Below are 25,330 nucleotides of genomic sequence, written 5' to 3'. Positions count from 1 at the left end.
GCTTTTAAAGACAAACACTTGTGTATTTCAGTATGAAGAAAAAAAGCATTTTAGGCAAGAACAGTAAGGGTTTTTTTCTTAAGGCTGGTTTCTATAAAATATATTTCATTTATAGTTTTTAGGAAAAAAGGCATCTTTTTCTCCTCTTGCTTTTCCTCCCCCCCACCCCCCCCCCCCAAAAAAAAGACTAAATCAAATGAAAATTTGGTATTATGGGTATTAACAGAAAAATGGCCTTTTTTGCTACAAGTTAGAAGAAATTAACTGCATCTTTAAAAATAAAGAGAACAGAGAGAGAGTTCCAAAGGTACAATTTAGGGAACAAATATGAATGACGGAAAATGCTGCTGCTGTTAGTTCGGGAGATTAGAGGGTACTCCAGTAGCAGCAAATAAGAATAGAGTTGGAAGGTTTTTCTTCCCTTTGCATCAGAAGGAGTTAAGCAACTGATTTTCATCCTTAGATTCATCATCCATGGACACACACACCCCCCCACTGCTAGCAAGGCAACACGAAGGGAAATGCCTTGCCTACCTCTGCAGCCTTCCTGCTTGTCCCCACACCTGGCTCAGCTCCTGCAGTGGCAAGCTGAGCCGTGGCCTGAGAAATGGCCACGCATCAGCAGACCCCTGTGAGACCAAACCCAGTACCAGAGAAGCTGAGAATACAAATTCTTAATTCAAACAAAAGATCAGTTCAGCTACGTCAGATGACAGCCACCTCAGTGCACTCATCTATGGATGGCCATATATGTCTAGAAATGTCGATCTCTTCACTATGGGGATCTTCAAAATGAGATTTGTTTATTCATGCTCAGATTCCTCTTATAGTCATGCCAACGATAAGCCATAGATTAAAGAAAGCTTTGCAGCTTTAAATACTTCTTGGTAACATATTCACTGTACAGTTCAACGGACAACTCCCTGATCTGAGCGACCACTTTAAAGTATTCCCTAAGGGCATCCAAAATAATTTTGTTCAATCCAATGTCTAATTAGATATCCAAGGCTCTGTGATCTCTCAAAGGTTGCTTCATAAAGGTTTCACTCAAAATAAAGAACACGGTAAGAATACCTTTGGGGCTGACAAATAATAAATCTCTTAGCTGAAACCTAAACACTGTATCAGGGAATCTAAAAAGTACCTCAAGGTAACGCAGGTATTGCCCTGCAACTAAAGCCAATGGAAATGGTCAGAGCTCATTGTCCTTCAGTTTGTTGCCCTTCCCTGCATCAGGACACTGCTTAGCTGCACAACAGGGCGGAAAGCACTTGGGGAGTACAGCGGTACAGCTGTTAACAAGCACAGCACCGCAGACATACAGGTGAGATCAAAGGGGCAGAAGGGATGTAATGCTTTCAAAGTCACTTAGAAGACTCTGACACTGTTCCTTTTAAAAAGAGTGAGGACTTCAAGACCCTTTACAGCTTTGAAAAACTCAACCTAAAAATACTTTTGAAGCTGCTTTAAAGATTTTTGCAAGTTAGCTTCTGTCAAAAACTCCTGCTCGGTGCCTGGAGGGAAGCAGTCAGTACCTTCTGAGCGGTGGATGCAGGTATGCTGGTTATCACTTAGAAAGAACCCTTCCTTACAGCGACATTCATAGCTCCCCACAGTGTTGACACAAACATGCTGGCAACCGCCGTTGTTGAACATGCATTCATCTGTATCTAAAAGAGAGAGAGAGAGAGAGATCAGCGTTGTGCTCACACCAGTACATTCAAATTGGCAGCAGCCGCTCAATAGGCAGTACAGACACCTACTTGGCATGTAACCACCCAGGCTGCTTAGACACCCCAGGCTAGCCTGTTGTTGTTGTGTTGTTACCCTTGGGAAAGCATGTTTTTGCTGCTGCTCTTCCCCTGTTCACAGTTTGCCCAGTCAGTCACAGGGCTTGCAAGAAATGCTGGCCAACTAACCAGAGTTACTGGTTGCAACTAAGGCAGAGTCGCCTTGGTGGAGCCAGAAGTAGGGCCCCACACCACCTAGGTGAACGTACTCTGCCTCTCAGTGCAGCTGAACAGTACTACCACCCAGCAGCCTAGCACGTTTACATCTAGGTTGAGCATCCATACATGGCTCTGCCTTGCTCAGTGGGACACAACTTTGGCTCAGAACCCATCCAAGCTATAAAAGCTCCCCATTCTGAAGCAAAGATGGAACAAGAAAAATAAAAACCTCAAAAGAAATTTAGCTTAAAACCTGTCCCCTGCTCCTTACTTTCACTCTAGGTAGAATTCACACATGACATCTCTTCTGATGCTGCTTGATTTATGATCCTTCTCCTTCAACTCTAGGTCATCACCACTTACCATCAAGGCTGCTGCTGTGTTGCCCGACTGCAGTCAAGGACAAGATCAGAAGTTCTGAAATAGTTTTAATGTTGATTTTGCAATATTCAGAGCTTCAGCAATACCAGAGAATACAGAAGGGCTCTACTTGCAAGATAACCAAGAAAAATAAAGAATAGAAAACCTTCAGCTAAGCCTCTGAACAACAAGATGCTCACCCCAACCTGCAATTCTTTGGAATTCTACCCCTAATAAGCGCAGGTTTTTGTAACCACTACCAGCAAAAGAATTTTCCTACCCTAATTTTCAGAAATGTAAATTTGAACAAGAAATAAAAAAAGCTCGGTCCCTTAAAAAGAGGACAAAACAGTGCTGAGGCAAAGCACTGGTCTCATTCGCAAATTCATATGGAATGCTGTGTTTGCTCGCTGTTTTGTTCATTGTTTCTGTGCTAAAAGTACAATGTTTTTAATTTAACATTGTAGCACTTCTGGCATAAAACAGCTGTCTTCTAAAAAAGAAGAAAGAGAAAGGCTTTTAGTAAGAAGCATAACATAGTATTACAACAGATTTAATTTCTAGTGAAGGCAATGAGTAAGCCCATTGGATGCAAAAGAATGTGACCTGCTGTAGCAAAAAGAGCGGCTGACATATCTCCATCACAAAGCAGCTGAGTATTTTAGAGTTCTACACTGATGTGAATGTGCAAACAAGCATGAATAAACAGCCACCATGAGTCTTTAGTCCTACAGATTTGAACTCCAGCAGATGTTTCTGTCTTACAGACCCTTGGAAAGCTTTCAAAAATATCATCTTTCCAACAAGTAATTGTCTATTTGGCTTAAACCCAGGCACACAGCCGAGATCTTCAAAAATATGGGTGAGAGGAGGGCAACCCTAGCGTGAACAAAGTAAATAAGCAGATTAAGAGAAGATGTGATCCAATTTGCTGCATGCCAAAATATTTATTTAACGTTTACATCACATCACAAAATTGGCAGGTCAGTACTAAAAACCGCATTGTATGTCAATGACATTTTCTTTTATTTTAGAAAGTCTGCCATGCAATACTGAGCATCTTCCCAGTTACACAGCAGGTGGCAGATTTTGGTCTAAGTTATGTTTGTGATCAGCAAGCCCTAGACAAGTCAGCTGAAGTATGCTCTAGAGGGGCTACTGGATGCAAATAGAATACACCCTTTGGTGGCACTGTAAGAGGCAATGTGTTCGTTCACACTCAGCCCTTCACGGTAACCTCAACTGAACTCCACTGTGTGTTTATAGAAACTGCACTAGAGAAAAATAAGTTGGCCTTCCTGTTATTTTAAAGTATCAGCAGCTATTTTTCTTCCCTCTCTACTTTCTTTAGTGAAATACTTGGAACTTAGTGACTTCATCCTCTCCTCCGCTTACACTGTAACAAAGTTAATCTGTGGGATCTCTGAAAAATTAAATGGGACAGGTACCATGGCACAGGGCAGAGCCACACAGGGTACCCAGTGTGGGTCATGGAAGCAGGACAACTTCATCAGTGTGAGGCTCTGTCCCAGGGAAATAACGCCAGCAACATACTGCACTGCCAACAGGCAACTCATGCGTTTCTGTACACTGCTGCACTGTGTGCTGAAGAATATTATCACAGTAAAACCACGAGGTCTTGTCACCCATTGTTAAGGATTTTCACCTGCTGGCGCACAAAAAGAAGGAAACTATCAAGGTCTTAAAGAAAGAAAAGAAAGTGGGTGAGAGAGAGTGTGTGCATGCAGGGTCACGGGAGCATTGTCACAATTGAACACATTTCCAGAGTTGCATACTTTTCTCCCCACTAACCACCCAGGGAAACTCCACGCATTTGGCTTAGTCCCTCTGTACTCCAATGGCCTCTATCATATACAGCTACTGCATGCTCCTAGTTGTCCTTTCCTTATAGCTTGCATGTCAGGAAGTATTCGGACACAGCGAGAAGCCCACGTGTTATACCTGTAGGACAGGGAAGATTTCTAAGCCCAGAAACACACCTGAAAACTGATCCTAAACTAACTCTGGAACAGCAAAGATGACAGCACGTGGTTTTTAAAACTCATTTAGCATTAACAACAAATGGCATTTCACACATTTTAACCAACGCACTTAACAGAAATGTAGCACATTTACTGTGGTGGAAAGAGCCAGCTGGGATGGTGCATCAGTACCTGGAATACATTCTTCTCTAGCTGAGCTGGTTCAGCCCAACAGATCAGTATGCATCTCCCATGGATGCAGTTAAAGGGTTATGTTAGCATCACTACTCACAACGCTCGTGAACACGCTTCTTACCCAGACAGTTGTGGCCATCATGAGCCAACATAAAGCCATCATAGCAAGTACAGCGGTAATTTCCCGGTATGTTGAAACACTCGTGGACACAGCCTCCATTGAAATCATTATCACATTCATCAATGTCTAAGGAATAAAGCAAAAGTCAGTATGATGGATGCTTGCTTGCTTGAGTGTTATAGACAGTTAGAGATGCGACTGTGTAAACCTGCCAGCCCGACTTCTGCTACAGAAACTGTCTTCTAAAATCACCATTGTCTTGCAAATAGACTATACTTAACACATTATTTGCTGAATGTTTCTAAAGAGTGACAAAATGCCCCGAGATTCCCCTGTAAATTCACCTTATAGTTTTTAAGGCTGCTAGTTAAACAACAAACTAGTTATTAGACCAAATGATATTACTAGGTGAAAAGCCATGCAATCCATTTGCCTTTGGTTTGGTAAAGAAGATCAGGTGAAGAAATTATGGCTATTTTGATTTAAAATCGTCCTCCATATTCTAAGCCATTATTTTTAATGGCTCTGCCTTCTCAGAAATACCTCTCACTGACAGACACAGAGCACAGTGTTTCAGTCATCTTACCTTCACATTTCTTCCCTTCGCCAGTGTAACCCACTTTGCACATGCACTTGTACAGCTTCGGGGTGTTCTGACAAATAGCATCTGGGTGGCAGTCATCGAGCCCCAGGGCACACTCATCCACATCTGGGAAAAGACAAGGGATTCAGAAGGGATGTCAGAAGGTGGAGAACAGGGCACGTCTCCTGTACACATCGCTGACAGATGACATAGGGCTGAGTGCCTGTTTGTGGTGTGCGCGCGCCATGTTATATGTGAGTCACGATGGAGACCGTATCCGAACGTTAATTTATGTTCTACCTGCATATAGATGTATCTGTACGCCTTTCAGATAAGGTTGCGTTAAGCTTTTGTACCCACTTATAAACACATCCAAAATAATCTAATATGGGCTAGAACTTCCGTGAGATTTAGCTGACAGTTTTACAGAGATTCATTAGAGACTGTTAATCTTTCTGGTTAACAAAAACCAGTTATGGAAAGAGTTCTTGATCACATCTGTGATATCACCCTCAGGAGCCAAAAGATTTTTGAACTAACAAGGGGAGTTTATGGAAACATACTTTCAAAGCCACCATCAACACGTTAAAAAACTGACTTACCATTAAACAGATGCACAATTTATAACTAATGCCATTTTTTTCAATACAAGAATAGTATCTGGTGAGCAGCATTGCCAAATCACCTGGCCAGCCATCACAAAGCACAGCACACTGAAGCAAAATATCCAGGTGGAAACTTCAGAGCAGAGGAAATGAGGAAAAAAGGAAACACCAACAGGAGGAAGTCCTGGAGATGAAGAAGCGTAGACAGGAGAAGAGGAAGAAAAAGTTAAGGGCAGCAGAAGATATCAGTAGAAGTTTTTCATACAGCAGAACAGAATTCCAACATAGAAACAGGAAGATTTCCAGTAACTGGCTAAAAGAAAGAATTGCAGAAGCAGCACCCCACACAGATATAAAAAAGTGACTCCTAAAACAAGAGGAATTGCAGGAGTATCAGCAGAAGGTGACTACTTAAATAGTCAGCCACTTTTTATAATGGGGATCACTTTTTAAAGGGGAATTTCAGCCAGCACGTCTCCCATTTACAATTACAGCATTCATCTTTTTTTTTTTTTTGTGGGTTTTTTTCCTTTCCCCCAGTCACAAAATATGCCTGTAGGTACCGCGGCAACTGCCAACTGCAGAAAGTATTTGCTCGGGTTTAACTGCGAACGGTGCCCAGCAGTGGGGAACAAGGCAAAGAGCCAGTGCTAGCGCAGCGGTGCTCTCCAGGCTCTCAGGTGCACACAGAAGCAGGAACAGCGATGGGGTCCCACCAGAAAGCAGGGGGATGGTGGAAAACGAACAGGGAGAGTGGCGAAATCCACCGTGTCTCCAAGCAGAAAAGTCAGGCTTATCAAAAAACACGGGAGGCAGTGAACTGCGGGAACAGGGAGGGGTGCAGGGAGCTGCTGAGGGGCCGCCAGCTAGCGGGGTGCAGGTAGATGGGAGGAGGGAAGGGCAGGCAGGGGAGGGCAGGCGCGTTAGCAGCCCAGGCTGGCAGCGTGCCTCCTGCACGGCAAGCGCTCCCAGTCCTGCCCGGGCCAGGGGGGCAGCGGGGACCCCTGCCCCGGCGAGGGGGACCCAGGAGGCACACGGCAGGGAGGGGGCTTCCCTCAAGGCTATGACACTGAGATATCAACTAGATCACACACCGTTGGCAAAACGGCCGTGCTACTATTTTATTTTTACACTATTCCTCTGTGATGTGCGGGGAAGAACAGCAGCAAAAACCCCAGCGTTAACGCACACAGAAGCACAGAGCAGAGGACTGGGGGCGGGGGTGGGGAATAAACCAGCAGGCACAGGGAGCAAGGGACTTGCAGGGCCAGCAGCCTGAGCTGGAGGAAGACCCTTGGTGGGGGAAGAGGCTGCGGGCGGACATCGGCGCCCTGACCCCGGCGGCGGCTGCAGGAGCGATGCACCGGCCCGGCCCCCGGCCGCCAGAGGCACGGCTCCCCGCTCCTGCGGCACAGCGGGACGGCAGCCCCGTGCCCGGCCCGCGGCGCTCAGCCCGGCTCCCCCGCCAGCCGCTGGGAAACGGCGTGCGGCAGCCACCCCCCGGCGGGAACGGTCCCCGCTCGCCCGCGCCTCACCTCGCCGGGGCGGCCGCTCGCCACCGCCTGCGCCCTTCCCTCCGCCAACGGCCCCCCCCCCGCCCGCCCGCCACGGGTGCTGGCGGCGGCACCGACGGCCGGGCGCCCCGAGGGCAAAGCCGCCCGCCCGGTGCCCCGCGGGGGCAGCCGCTGTCCGGGGCTGCAGCGGGCACTCACCGGGCGGCGGCAGGGCGGCGGGGGCGCCGGGCGCGGGCAGCAGCAGGAGCAGCAGCGGCAGCGCCCGCGCCCCCGTCGCGCCGCGGCGGCCGCCGGACCCCATCGATGGCGCTGCGGCGGCTGCGCTGCTGCTGCTGCTGCCGCCGCCGGGCGGGCGGGCGGGAGGTGTCTGCGGGCGGCCGGCCCGCCTCACACTGACAGCGGGCGCGGGGCGGCGGGGCGGCGGCGCGGGCTGGGCGGGCCTCCCCTGCCCCGGCCTCCCCCGCCCCGGGCTCCCCGCCTCCCGCCGCCCGCCCGCCGGCTCCCGGGCGCGGTGGGCGCAGCCCCTGCGCGGAGCCGCCCCGTCCCACATGAAAACCCGCCGCTGCAGCGCGCCCGCCCGCGGCACCGGCGCTGAGGCACCTGCACGACGCCCCAAACACAGATGGGTGTCCCGGGGGCGCCCCGGTACCTCACACGCGGTCCGCGGCGGCCAGCGCCAAGCGTGTCTGCCGAGGCGCCCCGCGCCCCCCAGGGCGGCCATGAAACGCTCTCCTCCTCGCAGGGCCAAGCCCCTGCATGGCTGGGCCCCGCCGCAGCCCGTGCACAAACCCCTCTCCCCAGCCTTGCCTGCCTTTCGCCAGCATCACAGCATGGCAGCTCTTACCCTGCAATGCCAGCCCGCTGCGGCCCCTCAGGCACCCCCCTGTGGGCCCTGCCCGACCCGCTCTGCCTGCGAGCCCTGCCCGTTCCCCTCGCCCTGCGGGGCCCTGCTGCGGGCCCTGCTCGTTCCCCGCGCCCTATGGGCCCTGCTGCGGGCCCTGCCGTGGGCCCTGCTCGTTCCCCGCGCCCTATGGGCCCTGCTGCGGGCCCTGCCCGCCTTCCCCGGCCTGCGCGCCCTGCTGTGGGCCCTGCCTGTCCCCCTCGCCCTGCGGGCCCTGCCCGCCTTCCCTGGCCTGCGGGCCCTTCCTCCCACAGGTACAAGCTGCCCACCCGCTATTCACTGAAATTATAATCTCCGAAATGTTGTTTGACCTTTCAGGGTGCAAGTGAAAGCAGGCAGCATTCTTTTCCACCCCTCCTTTCCCTTCCCCATTTTGCTGCCTTTTCTCTTTTTTGTTTTGTCCTGTGAGAAATACCAAGCTATTTCTAGTTCTAAGCAGGGGTTACACACATTAGTAAATCTTCAGAATGAAACTTTCCCTCAGTCTTTGTCTTTGTTTCCTTAATGGTAGCTATAAATTACCACTTGCCTTTCTCACTGGAGCATCAGGCTTCATTGGATTTTAAAAGAGAATAACTTTGATCATTTCAAAAGCAATGAGAAACAACCTATTGTATCTCCCGGACGGTTTCACTCTTAGTCAAACTCATCTATAAATGCATAAAGCTTCTCACTAAACACTCCAAGGATTCTCCAGCCCTGCACCATACCCCAAGCCTCCCCTTACCAACAAAGTAATAAATGAAAGCAGCCTTTCTCCACAGTTTCCAAGTTCTCATGAATAGACGTTCACGCTTCCAATGGGAATTCACACACCCACGCATCCCTCATCTGCGGGTACCAGCCCAGGCGCCTACAAACAGCTTGCCCCGATGCACAGAGAAGCCATCTCCCACCGAGGCCCTGGGCTACAAGCTACCAGACAGAAAAGCTGCTACATATTTCAGGCACTTTTCAGTCAAGGTTCCTCTATGAACTTGATCAATATTAATTTAATTAAAATTCATCACAAGATTTGATGAAAAACATAAAATCTGCGTATGAAGAGTGTAGCAGAAAATCCAAGACACTGAAGAGCAATATAACCAAACAACTAAAGCTTTCTGAGGCACAGTAAAGGCAAAGCATATTATTTACTTCTGTAAACAAAAATATAAAGTGACACAAATATTTGGGAATGCCTGAGCGAGATCAAAAGATCTCAGCACAGCTTGGAAAACAAACAGAAAAAAATACTACATTTATCTAAGTGAATGAAACCATGTCTTATACATAAATCTCAAAGTGCTTTGTGAAGGATCCTAGCTATTATTTCACTTATAACACTCATTTGTTTATGTTGAAGAAAGAACTGCCATTAAAATATTTCTCTGAAGACACAAAACAGACAGAACCTCAGACCTCAACTTGGATGTCTTTCTGTAGCCTCCTTAACTATTTCTATTCAACAACAGAGCCACAGTGACAGACGACCAAACTGGGTACTAAGATCTTTACTGGGAGAGAGAAGCTAGAAAAATTCTTAAGACTCAACTTCAGCAATAAGTTAAGTATGATGAAAGAAAAACAAACATGCCAGGGGCAGTTCAACAGGAAGAGATATCAAATAGCAGCATTTGAGGGTTTTTCCACAAATAGAAAATAAAATCACAAAGTTTTAGGTAGGAAAATAGCTCCTGGTAAGTATCTGCAAGAAGTGTATGCAAACGGAGTATTTTCATACATTATGCATACTGATCCTAAAACCAATAGCAAAGTTTTTGCTCACCTAGATACTACACAGCATTTTAGTCTTGACCTAAATTTTCTCAGTGTTGCATGGGCCAGAGTCCCATCCAGTTGTTTCACAGATGCTTTGGGGAAAGAGAGGTTTGGCTGTTTTGTATTTGGAGAACAGCTGCACCTCAGAACACTTGTCTGCTTTTTCCAATTGTAGCAATGTATGCGCTGCCTTATAATCTTGCAAAACCTAGAACTTCTTCCCACTAGCGCTGTCGGATCTCTTTGGACCACCAGGAGCACACCACTGCTATGAACATTGCTGCTCCGAAGGAACGCTTCCATACAGATAAGACCCCCAATTCCTTCCGTCCTCCACTTTAAGTATCACTTGAAGTTGCTTTGCATTGAGAGATGTTTTGTCCTGTGAGAAACTAAGCTGCCGTACAGCAGCTGGACGTAAAAAACGTCCCAGAAATTCTGCACCCGATCTCCTGTGTTGAATACTTAGTCTGAAAATCTGGGATAAAAACTGCCTTATGCTTTATAATTCTTGTTAGATTGTATTATTTAATGATAAGCAAACATTGTTTGAAGACATCTAGATTGCCATGTCATTATACTTTAACGTAGTGAGAGGTTGTGGATCTGCTAGGCTGAGCGACAGTGCATCATACTGACCCAAAATTTAACACAACTGAGCGAGCACAATGAGGGCCTGTGACAGAAGGTGAAAACAACTTGGGGGGGGGGGGGTGGGGGCAGAAGGAGATGCCAGAACAAAAAAGGGAAAGGGGCAGACACAGACAAGTGAGGAAATACTTTCAAATATTGAATTATTCCACAGCATTTCACACACACAATGTCTCAGAGCTGTAGTTTTAAGTCGTACACATCTCCGTATGTATAGTGGGTTTTGAACAACTGTTTTCCTTTGAATCACTCAAACTTTTGCACTTATGCTTTCCATCTTAGTAGCCAAGAGTCTTCCAAGCTACCAAATAGGTTGTTGAGTTCTACATAAAATGACACATCTTCAGTAATCAGCATTTTTGCAATTTTAACAGTGGCTTTCCTCAAGAGCATGACTTGCACATGGCTTATCTCAAACAGGAAATCTGGGGTTCCTCTGGTCACCAGAAGTCTAAAAGACCCTCTCATGTAATTTATACTCTTTGTCTAAATCTTTTTATGCCGCTGGTAGAAGAACAGCTTCCCTGAAACAAACATCAGATCCACCAGTGACATTTTAAATGTTGTACGATCTCCACCTTAAAAAATGCCAGTGGCACTGAAATGAAGAACGGTTTCTGTCTACTGCAGTGCTAAATACAGTATGTTCTATTAATTAATATGCGTCTTTGAGTTAACCAGGAAAAAAGGACACTTTTTGCTAGGTGAAATAACTTTTAGACGAAGATCTGCTTGGTGCACCTCTATGACCTTGGTATTTCTTTGTGAGAACTTTCCAAGTCATCACTACAACAAATCATAACATTTCTAGACCCACGTGTTTGGACCCATTACCCAGCAGACAATCAATGCCTAGCACTCAAGCTCTCTTCTCCAACAGATGTTAATTAGCATCACCTTCTATAAAACCACCTCAGACCTGACATTTGGAAAAGTGCTGTGAACCCAGCAGCTGCACAACACACTTGGCTCACCAAAGCCCCCGGTTCTTTTTGTTCCTTCCCCCTTTTGCAGGAGGTCTGAAAGATTCGTGGCCACCTGTGATGACGTGAACGTGTTTCTGAAGCTGCGCTTACCTCGCAGCTCCATCCAGGCCTGCCCCACGTCCAGCCCCATGCCGCCCTGCAGAAGAACTGGAAGCGGCAGGTCTAATAAGGCTCGGGAACTGAGCTGGTCTCAGCTTCCATGAGAGGCGGGTTTGGCATTTGCACAAGTGCGGCATGCCTGGCAGCAGGTACCAAGTTTACAACCGCACCCCCCAAAACCTGTCCAAGGGTCAGGCCACCAGCACCACCTCATCAGGGCATGGGGCAGGCTGCGTTCACCCTCTCAGCATCTCCACCAGTGTGCCCATGGGATGACACCATCACCTGCAGTAGTGCAGAATCACCACCAGCTCAAGACAACTGATATGGTTCCCCCGAGAGATCTTAACACTTCTTATTTTGCTTGGCTTAACACAATGCCTCCACCACAGACCAGGCTGTGTCCATGTGCAGAAACGAAGAGAGGTGAAAGAAGCAGAGATACTTCCAAAAAATTATCAAACTTCTCCCTTCTGTGTTTTCCCTCGTAGTTTGAAACAACCAACAATGATCTCATACGGTTTGACACAGAGCGAAAGGCAGCACATACACACGTGGGTACTCACAGACACTTTCCAAGATCTGCATTAGTCCCTCTGCCTTCCTGTTCTCCCCAGTCCCTGATTACTGAGAAGGCATCTCTTCCACCGAGAGCAGTCTGACCCACAACAACCGCTTGCGAGAAGGCTATGCTGGTGCCGGGAGGGAGGCAGGCATCTAGTTGAACAGATCAGATACAAAACTGCACAAAAACCATCTCCCGACATCAGGCACTAAAACGTCATACGTACCTGCAGCCTGGCAAAGAAGAGAAGATGATTAGCCAACTTAGAGGCTTTCGAAAATAGCACATTAATGCTATTTATCATGTTAGAAGACAAATTTTATTGCAATTCAGCAAATAAGCTACACCTGTAAATCTGTTTTGTATATTCAACTCACATTTAATGTCCAATGGATTGAAATGTCACAGAAAAAATAAAAAAGGAGAACAGTACCTGGTTTTGTCATTATAATGTAAACTTCGATGCCCGCCCTTAAAAAACACAAGCCAGTGGTTCCCCCATGTAGTAAAATATATAGTTCATAAGGTATTGACGCTTTATCTTAGTTTAACAGCCTAGGTATAAAATAAAGAACTACAAAGATGTGAAGTACGTGTACAATATCTTCAAGTATCCTATAGTACCTTGCACTATGGACATAAATCATTTAACAATATACAGAAAAAGTTAACTCTGAATAGTTTCACTGCAGAAATCTTAACATATTCATGAATTCAAAACACATCAAAAATATGGATCACCCAGCTACTAGGTCCCATTTGAACAATGTGAAAAATACTCTTCGTAATGGAAAAAGTTGTGGAATAGTCCCCAGTTGATGAATATATTTTCAGCTACAGAATGTCAAGATGGTTAAATTTATGGCAAGTAAAGGCTTTTTTTTTTTTGTATAAACTTATCACCATAGTATTTCATTACATTTAAATTGTCTTTATTAATTGGCATTTTCTTTTTTTATAAAGTATCATTTTATCAACTCTGACAGCATTAATCAAAGAAGCAAAAATAGTTGATAGGCGATAGCCTCTTTTATTTCCTCAAATCAGGTATGTGCCTGTAAATGCTTGGCCAATTTAGCACTGTATATTTACTGCATCACGAACTACTCATTTTTTTATCATTCTACTTCTCTCTACAGAATGCACGTGTGCCGTTAACAAAACATTATCTTTTCCCATTAACTGTTACCCAAAAAAACCCTAACCTGCATCTACCAAACCTGCCTCCCCTTATTTTAGAAAATTAACAGGGGAAGATAAAAAAATTACAATTGCGTTACTCTATAGCTCATTTCTGAACAAAAAACAACGCAAGTTTTAAAAAGGGAGATGGATTTTACAAAGCTCTAGTTGAAAAGATGCTGACCACACCACTTGTTCTTATACAGAGTCATCCAGTTCAGCAGAATGGCATGGAAGGAGCAAATGCTGGGTCCTACCATTATTTTGTAGGACTGATGCTAGCTACATCAATGAAAGAAGTAGGTCAGTTTGTGGTAAACACTGAAAAGTCATACGGATTATGGCTGCTACTACAGACTGAACTGTTCTTAGATCTGCCAGGCAAACCTCTTCCCAAAACCCTAGCACAGGCTACCACATAGCTGTACTTAATATCTCAGTCCTCCTTGGTGGCCTCTGGATCCAACAAAACCAACATTTTTTTCTGCTGCATTTCAGAATCTTCCACTGGTCCTTCAGTGGAGAAATCCTTCCAGACTTGAAGGAAGCCTGCAACGCAAAAAGTGCTTTGATCCTAATAGGATTAGACCCCCTGCCAGAGAAGGAGAAAGGGTCTATCACAAAGTGATATTCCCTGTGAAAATAAAGTAATGGAGGAGCTGGGAAGATGACCCCTGCACCTTCCTTTTGCATCTGGACAGCCAGCACACGGATAGCTGTCACCGATGGACAGCTTCATCACCATGGGCCAGCCAAAGCGCCCACCACCTCGGAACCAGTAAACCCCCAGCGCTGTCCATCCCAGCTACCGCTGACTGTCACAACGAGGACAGAGACCCACACCAAAGCCAGCCATCCAACCAACGGTATCATGACACACTAGGCGAACTTGTAAAGAAAAAAGAACCTTCATTCAGGGTTAATTACCTCATGCAAGATAAAATTAATCCATACTTCATACTGTGAGAGATACGGGTTTAGCAGGATCAACTGATCCGTTAAGGTCAAAATAATTAATCCAACTCTCCTTTCTTATGTGGACATATTCCCTGTGAAATACACAGGCCAAATAAAATAATCTTAAATATATATAGCTGAAAGCACTGTAAAACTGGGGGTGTGTGTTTGCTATTATTAATACATAAGCAAGCAATTCAGGGCAAACATATAAACATTATCCCAACATATTAAGTTGAATACACAAAATTCTTAGAATAAAGTACATCTGTTTTATTTTTGCCCTTCCAAATATGGAAAAAAACCCAAAAAAACCCAAAAGAACAAAACCAAACCTGCACACACAAAATACTTCTGTGAAATGCTCCTGTAAGCTCCAAACTGCAAAAGAACTCGCATCCACCCAGCACGAGGAGTGGCTTGGACACTGCCCTCACGTCTTCCTAATGCTACTGTGAAATCAAAAAAGAATCTTGCTCTGATAAGCAGTGACAATGGAACTTCTCAGTTTAATAATGAAATAAATAGGACAAAAGTAAAAATATTCAAAAATTTAATACATGTGCTATACTTATAAATTATGGAAATAAAACTATCACAAGATGTGACTATGCTGTAGGTAAAGAAAAGGTGCTACAACATTGTATGAACCAAAAAGTTGGACTCGGCTTCTCAAAAGAGAGACAATACTGAGATAAGTTTATACAGTGGAGACCTCTTAAATACATAGCCCTGAATTTCTGTACAGTAATTTGTGATGCTGATAAATCAGCCTGTTCTTCAGTCACATCTTCATTTCAAAGAGATTGTTATCAGAGGACTCAAATGAACAGAGATGCCTTTTAGGCATTTGCCAAGTTCCAGATCTCCAATAAATTAAGCTTTCAAAATGTTTGTGTTTTATTGTAAAACAGACTTTATGAAGCTTTCTCTGCTAAAAACAAAAGCATCCCAAACGAAGCAGACTGTGATAACAGGATCCAAGAAATATTCATTCATAAGGAAAAGAAAAAAACCTTACTACTCACTGTCTTTTCAAAAAATTAAGAAATCCTTATATATGTTAGTAAGGTATACTGTTATTAATTTGTGGGGGCATAAAATTCTTTGTTTAGTCATGTGGCATTTGGGGAACTCATGTCCCTCTTTATTAGCAGTTAAGAAAATTACCAGCAGCAACCATAATAGCAAAATTCAAAAGGCTAGTTCAAGTGGAAACACTTTTGTGTTATGAATACTTATTCCAGGTTTTTCATTTAAGTGGGCTGCACTGTAAATTCTGAATTGCAACATAATATAGCCAGTTGTATAACAGAAGGTTTTTTTTAAAGACAAACTTACAAAACACAATGATAGGTTAAATAAATAAAAACATCAGTTAAAAAACACACTTAATTTCTTTTGTGCAATTACATACCAATATGAAAAATATTACTTTGATCTCTGCACATTTCACGGTTCAGTCTCCTGGATTTCACTAAAAATAATACTGACAACAAAAATAAAGGAAAAAATGATTTGTTGACAAACCAGTGCTTTGGAGCTATTAAAAAAAAGCACACATCAGATTTGTAGTTCCCTTGCAGCAAAACATGACCCAATACATTAAAAATCAAACATTGGTAATAATGTTAATATATAAAATATTAGTTTAAAAACTATAGAATGACCTTCTCAGCAGAAATGGAGTGTATACATTGGGGTCTATGACATACAGCATATCTGAAGGCAAGTTCACAGAATGCTGAAAGGCTCACTGCACATTTTCTATGGCAAGGAAATACTGCAGCTTTAAAATAAGCTGCACAATACTCATCTCTATCTCTTTCACATGAAAGTGTGTAAAAAGCAAATCAGCAAATAAACTCTAAAATAGATTTATACCAAAATCCTCTTTTTTTTTACATTGAGTTTACAGCTTCTATCCATTTGCCTGTACTATTTTTGGAGTTTCCTTCAAGAAAAGTCAAAGTTGCATCTTGGGGCCATGAACAAGTTCACGATACAATGTACTGGCAAGACAGAACTTTTGCATACTAACGAGATTCACTCCTTGTTGCTTTTTTTTTTTTTTTAAAGATAGTTTTTCCTGTGGGACAAGAGGTCAAATATCGATTCCTTTGACAAGAGATGCCTCCAGCGTAATGTTGAACTCCTGCAAGGTCTGCAGCACGCGAATCAAAGAATTCACAAGAGTATGATCCTTAATCAATGCTATGTCTTCATACATCTGTGCTGTGATCGGGCAGTCCGCGAGTAGGGCGATCCAGTGATGCAAAAGGTGGTCTCTGACAAAGTGACAATTGTAATATGGAAATAAAAAATAAAGCCCAGTTAATTTCTCATTTTCACTGACATGGGTTTTATTCTTTGCCTTCTAAACAGACCTACCATCTTCTCTGTCTACTGTTATAAGCCAGGAAAATGGGAGGTAACTGTGGAACCTGTTTAAGTACGGAGCATCCCCGACAGCCATGTTTCTAGGCCTTCCACCTCTCGCATCCAAAGATGTATTTCCCTGGAGGCCTGGAAGTCCCAAGCAGGCCCAAAGTCACTAGCCTTCCCTACTGACTTTGGGTCAAGAGGCTTCCAGATGGCCCCAGCTTCCCTCTCACCCATCTCCTATAATGAGAAAGGAGAAGGTGGGGAAGTCACCTAGCCATCACTCACCAGACCTCAGTGAGGATGGTTTTCTATTTTCCGACCTTGCTAGTGGTACACCAGAGGGAGGCTATTCACACCAGCTTACTACCTTTCTCTCTTGATTCAGCTAGTCAGCTCATTGGGAAACTCAGTTTTTTTATCTCCAATTTCCGACACTTCACATGCCCAAGAACTCAAGTCAGGGCATGGTTCACTCGACCCATCTTTAGTTACAAAGAACTGTGTTAAGTAACAGCCAAACTGCACCACCCAGTAGTTGCGTGGCTTTATCTTACTGATGTGCAACACTTCATTTTATTAAAATGTCAATAATAATAAAGAAGTTTCTCTATACCTGGCTCCAAGACACACCAGCATCTGAAACTTGCCATCCTTCCCAATGTTTCTAGGGGTGTTGTTGATCGCAGTGATAAAACGACAGAAATTCCTGGCCCTTGTCTGCCAGTTCTCTTCTGGGACCATCTCATTTTGCTCAAGGGTCTCATAGTATGTTTGTGCTTTTTCTTAAAAGAATCATAGGAGATAATAAAGTTTCATCAGCACATATAGCAGTCCTAAAATATCATTCTCTTGTGCTTGGAATAAAATAATTATGTACTATGACCTTCAAATTTAGATTATTTGATTTGATACCGTCTCAGTATAGTTTTTTTCCCAGGAATCATGCTTACAAATCCACAAGGCTATCAGACCACTGGCAAAAAAGCATGAGTGTCTATTACAGAGTGGACACGTAAAAGTTTAAAGACCTAAATTCAAAGCTTGTCCATGAATTTCCTGAATGATTACATTTAGGCACTGGGGTTTTTTCATGTTTGATTCAGTCTTGTGTTCCCCATGTGCAAAACTGGGATTCCGCTTTCTTCCCTCTGAACCATGCTGAAGAGGTCCTTGTATCTACTGAATTTTGAGATGCTACAGCAAAATGGTGACATAAGGAGAAGAGTAATGTCAAAGTACCTACTCAAAACAACAGAAACACCATTAAAAATAATCAATTTTCTAAAAGGTGTTTGTGTACTCGGTTGATTTATTCAGCTTTATGTCAAAGGATCTGGACAGTGTGAAAAATGTATGCTTATAACCCCTTTATTACAACATCCAGTAAGTACCAACAGATCCATCTGTTGTGCTTTATAAGGCAACTCAACCTCTTAAGTGTGATTTATTGCTTTCACCATGCTTAACTAAGAACAAGGTTACCATGTCAATTCACCACCTTATTTAAATAATTCTTCCTCACTAAGAAATTTTTTTTTTTACACTACTACTGCTAGAAGGACAAATCCAGTCACTGTATTAAGTACAGTGTCAACTTTGGCAGAAGACAAATGCTCTTTCTCTCAACAGTTCAAGGCAAGAGCCCTTATGGCAATTCAGCTGCCAAGATGCCTTCAAGAAGTAGGCTGTTCACACCAGCTGAGACACAGTAACAATGATAAAGAACACACAGATATATTTCAAAGCCACAAACCAGCTCTGGTATGTCTTCCTCCCACTTACCTAAAAAGTCCCAAATAAAGACGTTTTTGAAGAGTCTTGGTGATTTAAATCCATGCTGAAACACTTGCTCAAGAGCTGAAACAAGTCCACTTTCTCCACACAGCAACAGCGTCAGACTGCCTCTCTGCCAAGCACACACGGAAAGCCCACACACTTATTATCTCAGTTTGGAAGTCTGGAAAACAAGTGTCTCCTGCACCTACTACTGAAACCCGTTTTTAAATACATTGATGCCCCAGGTTACAGTCTACTGTCAAACAGTGGTCCCAGACAGGATCAGGATGACCCAGTTCTCACAAGTCCTGAGCATTCAAAACAGTGTTGACCTCTAAGAATGAGGCTGAAGAAAGCAATCTCAGTGCCTCGTCATCATCAAGTGAAGCCATGAAAAAGCCAAGATAAAGATTATGAGCAGACTTTACCTGTAATAACGACCACCATGCAGATAATTCATAAAATATTTTCCTCTTTTACTAAGCAATAAAGATCACAGGTCCATTGTAGCAGGTGCCTCAGACTGTTTGCTTATCAACAAAAACAACATTTAATGCAGTTTTTAAATCTCAGAAAAAAAGCCAAATTCTTACTAGAACATGATGGCAAATTCTGTTTTGCAAAAACAGTGCACGACCACTTGAGATTACTGTGTAAATAAAATCATCAACCAGAATTATACTGTATACGAATTTGCCATTCTATACTGAGCTTAGAAAAGATGGATGCAGAAGGAATGGGACGACCTATTTGTAAAAAATTAATAACTCTCCAAGAGAGATCCTCACTGGAGTCAACTCTGCTCTACATCCCCCTGGCTCACAAGGGCTGGGTTGTGACAGTTTGACAGAGGCATGCTTCTTAGGTTTGTTTCAGGAAACAACTGCCAAGTCAGTTAAGATGATTACATGTGTAATGAGAAGCATACCAGAGTCTTTGACAGCACTTCTGCTTCACTTGCCGGGGGAAGTGTGGGTGTTTGGGCGTGGGTCTTTTTTGTTTCTGTTGGTTATTTACAGCAGCCCACGGGTTTTCATGTTTTAAGTAGCAAAGATAATGCACAACAGGCATACAAAAAACTACTCAGCACTCAAATGTAAATGTAAAATGTCAGTTAATCCAGAACAAACTAAACAAGAGGCAACACTCTTAACAGTGGTACAGGCAGAATCCTTGGCACAATTTTACTAATAACTCAATTTCCAATACCAGAATGTTAACATCTAAATTAATGCTCCAGTTAGCAGCAAAACTGAGGCACTTGAGGATGTCCTCTTCCAATGGTGTAGTCTCATTACCTTATTTTTGCTCCACTTAAGAAATTTTCAAACAGATCACTGTTCATTCAGTTTAGTTATTTCAGTTATATATTCTCCAATCCTTACTAAGAAGAGTTTTAAGACAGGAGTGCCACTACACACACAAATCCTCACCTCCTTCTCTGGCTTGTGGAAATGCTTGACAATACCATTGACAGCTTCACCAATAGCTTCTTGTATCTGACCAGTATTTAACTCTGCAAAATACAAAAATATATCCAGTCACTCCGTAACAGCTTTAGAAACTGTACCTGTGCACAAGGGATAAGGCATACCACAAAAAAAGAAGAGGAGCACAAATCTGTATGACTCCTGCTGCTAGTGAAAAGGTGTTGGAATGTGGGTAATAGAAATCCTATTTTATTTTTATTTACTGTGGAGGAGGTAGAAATGGTTTTACATCGAAGCTAACACTGTGGTGTTTCAACACACCAACAGGTGGAAAGGGTTTTTATGTCTTATGTGATTTTTCAGACCAGGGCCCAAAATTAAGAAAAGGAGCTGTGCTTCAATGAGGACCACCAAATCTGAGCATCCTGGAAATAATTCCTGTGATAGTTTCACTGTAAACCCAAGCATGCTTGGGAGCAAAGCAACCACCGGGTTTATCAGGAATAAGACAACCCTGGAACAGTGATCTCAATGGAAAACTAAAGTCCATGAACAGAAACCACTAGCAAGCTTTTTCATTCATGAAGAAGAGACAGAGACAGGACAGAAAATTTCTACCTTCCTCCATAGCACTGTGTGGTGGGTTGACCCTGGCTAGACACCAGGTGCCCACCAAAGCCCCTCCATCACTCCCCCTCCTCAACTGGGCAGGGGGAAAAAATACAATGAAAGGCTTGTGGGTCGAGAGAAGGGCAGGGAGAGGTCACTCAGCAACTACCATCACAGGCAAAACAGAGTCAACTTGGGGAAATTGGTTTAATTCATTACAAATCAAATCAGAGTAGGATAATGAGAAATAAAATAAAATATTAAAACATCTTCCTCCCACCCCTCTCTTCTTCCCAGGCTTAACGTTACTCGTTTCCCTACCTCCTCCCCTCCAGCGGTACAGAGGGACAGGGAGTGGGGGTTGTGGTCAGTTCATTACACGCTGTCTCTGCCACTCCTTCGTCCTCAGAGGGAGGGTTCCTCACACTGCCTCTGCTCCAGCCTGGGGTCCCTCCCACAGGAGACAGTCCTCCATGGACTTCTCCAACGTGAGTCTCTCCCATGGGTTACAGTTCTTCATAAACCGCTTCAGCGTGGGTCCCTCCTACAGGGTGCAGTCCTTCAGGCACAGCCTGCACCAGCGTGGGTCCCTCGTGGGGTCACAGCCTCCTTCAGGCATCCCCCTCCTCCAGCGTGGGACCATCCCCGGGCTGCAGGTGGGGATCTGCCCCACCGTTAACCTCCACGGGCTGAGGGCACAGCCTGCCCCACCATGGGCTTCACCACGGGCTGTCGGGGAATCTCTGCTCTGGTGCCTGGAGCCCCTCCTGCCCCTCCTTCTGCACTGACCTGGGGGGCTGCAGGGTTGTTGCTCTCACACATTCTCACTCCCCTCTCCAGCTGACACTGCGCAGTTTTTCCCCCTGTCTTAAATATGTTATCCCAGAGATGGTACCACCGTCACTGATGGGCTCGGCCTTGGCCAGCAGTGGGTCCATCTTGGAGCCAGCTGGCATGGGCTCCACTGGACACAGGGGAAGCTTCTGGCAGTTTCTCACAGAAGCCACCCCTGTAGCCCTCCCTGTTACTAAAACCTTCCCACACAAACCCAATACATATTCATTCCACAGATGAAGTACAAGGATAAATAAAGCACCACTAGGGCAGCTAAGCACTGGACCAGGAGTCCAGAGACATCTCCCTTCCATCCTCGGAGACTGTCAAAATTTGAGTAGATAGAAGAGGTTGTTCAGGATTGTAAATCAGAAGTTAGCAGGGCTTTGAACAGGGGGTTGGGCTAAGTGAGTTTCACAGGTCCTCTCCAAGCTACAGTTCTAAAATACAAGACAACCTAAAGTTCTGTTGGCAAGCAGCTCTCCTCAGGCAATGATGCACAACAGCAAGACCAGGCGTCCCCCACCACTCACTTGGCTTGTTGTTTGGTGATATAGTGACAAATCTTCTGATCATGCTGGGTGACTGCTGCAAAGGAGGGGTTCGGCACTGCCGCTCATCAACCTCAGTGTGCGAAGTCAGCAGCTCTCCCACCAGGATCCTCTCTAAGCTGCCGTCATCCATTCCCTTTCCAAGCCACCTTCCACAGGGAAACCTAAGAACGTAAAGGAGATATGTGGATCGAATCCTTCAACCCAGATTCAATTTTCCACGCCAAAGACTTCCAACTGCGGTTGCATAAAACCCAAATTCTCCCAGTACAGTCATTACAACTATTTCACTCATCCAGCAACAAGTAACAAAGTCTTTGGTTTGGCTTTTGCCAGCAGAGGGAGCAAAAATAAAACAGCTTCTTTGTTCCAAGTTTGTACTAAATGTTGCACTAGATGACCATGATCTACAAAGCAAAATGTGGCAGACAGTCTTGTGTCTTGCCTCTTGCAGAGGCAAAAGAGGTAGAAGAGAAAGACCCACTACACCCTATAGATGGGTCAGCCACAAAAAAAAACCAACCAAAAAACAATACCCAAACAAAAAATCCCAAACATATACTTAAATGCCAAAACACCAATACATCTATTGGAATTGGAATATTAAATCAGACACTAGAAAGCATATGTGCTCACTTGCTCATTATCACTCTCCATGAACCAATGTTGATGTCAGTTTAATCAGCTTAATCAGAAAACTGAACAGCATCCAAAAATAGAATCTTGCCTCTTTATTTAATTACAAACTGGCATGGAGAACCGAGTGGACTTACCCGCCAATTTGTCATCAACATGAGCCTGACAGTTTCTCTAAAAAAAGGCCAGGGCATCAAACTATGCTGTATCCTACACAAATAAACGTCATTCTTACAGAAATCTCATTTCTTTACCTTCACTGTGTAAACACAGGTTTCTAACACTCATAAGTCCTTGTGTCCCAGCTTGTGTCCAAAGGCCTCTCTGTAACACCTGCAGCACTCAGCCTTTAATACAAAATACCGGCCATAGTTGGTAAGCAGCAAGCTCTAACTTGCTATTTCTTCCCTGGGCTCAAGGCAGATCATTTTTAACATGCCCAACAGTCAACTCGTCTTCTCCACCAATGTTTTGAGGCTGGACACAAGCATCTGCAAACTGAAAACTCTGTTCAATTTTTTAAGAATCACAACATGCCAGAAGCCAAGTGATCTTTCTCTGCCTTCAGGTAGCAGCAACTGCAGACACAGAGTCTCAGGACATAAGACCTTTCTAATCAGCTCCCTGCAGAAATTCTACTTACCCAACATGAAACATCGGGATGATACTTACTTGTAAGTATGCCCTGTTATTTCATTTCTGACCATAACATATTCCACTAGCCACTTGGCATACAGTCCTGAATTATCATGTCCTATTTGGACTGTGGTCAGTTTTCCCAGGTTCTGGCACTGCAAATTGAACACAGAGTTTGTCAGAGTAAACTGAAAGAGAGCAGCATGCCGGAGGAGTAAACTATTAGGGAACATGCTAAGACAGGGAATCAGAAACGTGGTTCCCCTCTTCTGAAAGCACAACTGATTCTGGGCTTTTTAGGGGTAGGCCACTTGCTTTGTTTTTGTTTGGTTTGCTTTGTTTTGTTAACTACTATTTTGACCAGCAGAGACATCATCAGTTGAAATAGCTTTTTCAATTAAATTTTATCCAGTGCATGCACACACACAAAAATCACTTGTTTCCAATAGAAGAGGGTATAACACCTCCCACCATTACAGCACAAAGCTGTAATATAAAGATAGTCTTGTCCATCCTTGCACCAAGGATTTGTCAGTCATTTTGCTCTGCATGTCATTAAATATAGATTAAATGTGCTATGTAGAGGCACAGGAAGTATTTGTGACTAACCACACAGACTAAAGATATGAAATGTGTGGCAAGATAGCACAGCAAGGGGAGAATTTTAAACTGAACAAACAGAACATTCAAAGCATTTTTTGTATCAAGCAATACCAACCTCAAAAGTCATTTCTAATATATTCCTGGGAATCTGCAGGACTCCTGTTTCACCCAGTTCTCCCGAGATACAGATCCAAGGATTGGCTGTAAACATTGAACCACCAAGTTTCTTGCTAGGAACAATCAATATATGGTATGGTATCACTGTAAAAACAAGAAGAAATAACACTTCAAAAATGAAGGAGGATAAATAGGTAACTTCTTTAATAAAGAGAGGGGGGAAAGGTAAGTCAAAATATTACTGCAGTACCATGAAATGTTAAAACATCGTCAGAGCTGCTATTTAAATCATGCTGCTAACACTTGCACACTAAGCACTGATTGACAATCAGAAAGTGTACACATAGCAGTCATCAAGAAGCACAGCTGACAGCAAACCACTGTCAAGTGAAAAAAGAAATATGGATGGAATAATGCCTCCATATGGGTATAATAATTTTTCATTTACCAGCCTCAACACGTGTCATGAAGATGGTTACTTGTCCCCAGCTTAAAGACAAGGAAGTAAAGACAGAATATTCACGTATCCAGAACTTCAACGCAGTGCAGCATGCCAACTCCATGCTCAGCTGCTTAACTGCCTCCTTTTGTGTGTGCATGTATGCACACTACATGACAAACACAAATTCCCATTCAATTACTAACCAAAGCCTTTGCTTGCAGGGCTTGCTTGCAGCAGCGTTCACTGCTACGACTGAACAAATTCAGTGAAAACACATTATAAAGCTGCGAGTTTCCCTGTATCATATTGCTCTTAGTTATGCTAATTGCAAGACTTCCTGATTTTAAAAGAACAAACAACTTTCTTCCCCTCTAACTGACACCACACACACACATGCTCAAATGCCTTCTTGCCCCCTGATTTATCAGTAACTAATTCAACCTAGTATCACCTGAGTTACAGCCCCTTTTCTGACTCAGGAGGCATGTGCTCCTGGTGAAATGCATGTGCTCTTCAATCGCCTAACATCTCACACAGCCCCCTATTAAACAAACTTTTATAACAAAATCCGATTATCTGAATGGTCATTGTGTTTCTTGGCGATCTGCCCTTCTTTTATAGTGCATAACTGGATTACAGTTAGGGCTTTTCAGCTGAGGCGTTTAATACATTTCTCCCCCAGCATCTCCTCAGTTGTCAGTGCCCTCAAGAAAGCACTTGGTGGTTGAATTTTCTTAAAAGCTTGATGCTCATAGCATTTAAGAATTAATTAACATTTCCCTTTTTATCTTTTGTGCTGATAGCCTTAAATGAAGTGAAAATTTAACTGCATCCAGCAGACCAGATCTTAGCATCATCCAGAACCTGCCGACAAGACCAAAACCTGTTTTGCTTAGATGT

The 25,330-nt window shown here is 44.0% G+C and overlaps 2 protein-coding genes across 14 annotated transcripts in view; both read right to left on the bottom strand.

Moving 5' to 3' along the window:
• The window catches only part of SCUBE2 (signal peptide, CUB domain and EGF like domain containing 2), a 41,710-nt gene extending 33,996 nt beyond the window's left edge, over window positions 1-7,714 (bottom strand). The window contains exons 1-4 of the mRNA XM_056354803.1: window positions 7,508-7,714; window positions 5,194-5,316; window positions 4,608-4,733; window positions 1,536-1,670 (exon numbers count right to left, since the gene is read on the bottom strand). Coding sequence (XP_056210778.1) covers window positions 1,536-1,670; window positions 4,608-4,733; window positions 5,194-5,316; window positions 7,508-7,610 — 487 coding nt within the window. The 5' untranslated portion in view covers window positions 7,611-7,714. The remainder of the gene's footprint in view (window positions 1-1,535; window positions 1,671-4,607; window positions 4,734-5,193; window positions 5,317-7,507) is intronic.
• Window positions 7,715-12,628: 4,914 nt separating this feature from the next.
• The window catches only part of DENND5A (DENN domain containing 5A), a 70,878-nt gene continuing 58,176 nt past the window's right edge, over window positions 12,629-25,330 (bottom strand). For 12 of the 13 annotated variants that reach the window (XM_056353692.1, XM_056353693.1, XM_056353695.1 and 9 more), the window contains 7 exons: window positions 23,987-24,132; window positions 23,305-23,423; window positions 21,979-22,160; window positions 20,006-20,088; window positions 18,579-18,702; window positions 17,410-17,578; window positions 12,629-16,699 (listed from right to left, as the gene is read on the bottom strand). In XM_056353692.1, the coding sequence (XP_056209667.1) occupies window positions 16,516-16,699; window positions 17,410-17,578; window positions 18,579-18,702; window positions 20,006-20,088; window positions 21,979-22,160; window positions 23,305-23,423; window positions 23,987-24,132 (1,007 nt within the window). In that variant the 3' untranslated portion in view covers window positions 12,629-16,515. Of the gene's footprint in view, window positions 16,700-17,409; window positions 17,579-18,578; window positions 18,703-20,005; window positions 20,089-21,978; window positions 22,161-23,304; window positions 23,424-23,986; window positions 24,133-25,330 lie in introns of those variants that run through there. The other variant, XR_008824241.1, reaches the window with a different exon arrangement.

Source organism: Falco biarmicus, chromosome 10, assembly GCF_023638135.1.
Source record: "Falco biarmicus isolate bFalBia1 chromosome 10, bFalBia1.pri, whole genome shotgun sequence".
Classification (NCBI taxonomy): Eukaryota; Metazoa; Chordata; class Aves; order Falconiformes; family Falconidae; genus Falco; species Falco biarmicus.
This window is presented reverse-complemented; position numbering and strand designations above follow the sequence as displayed.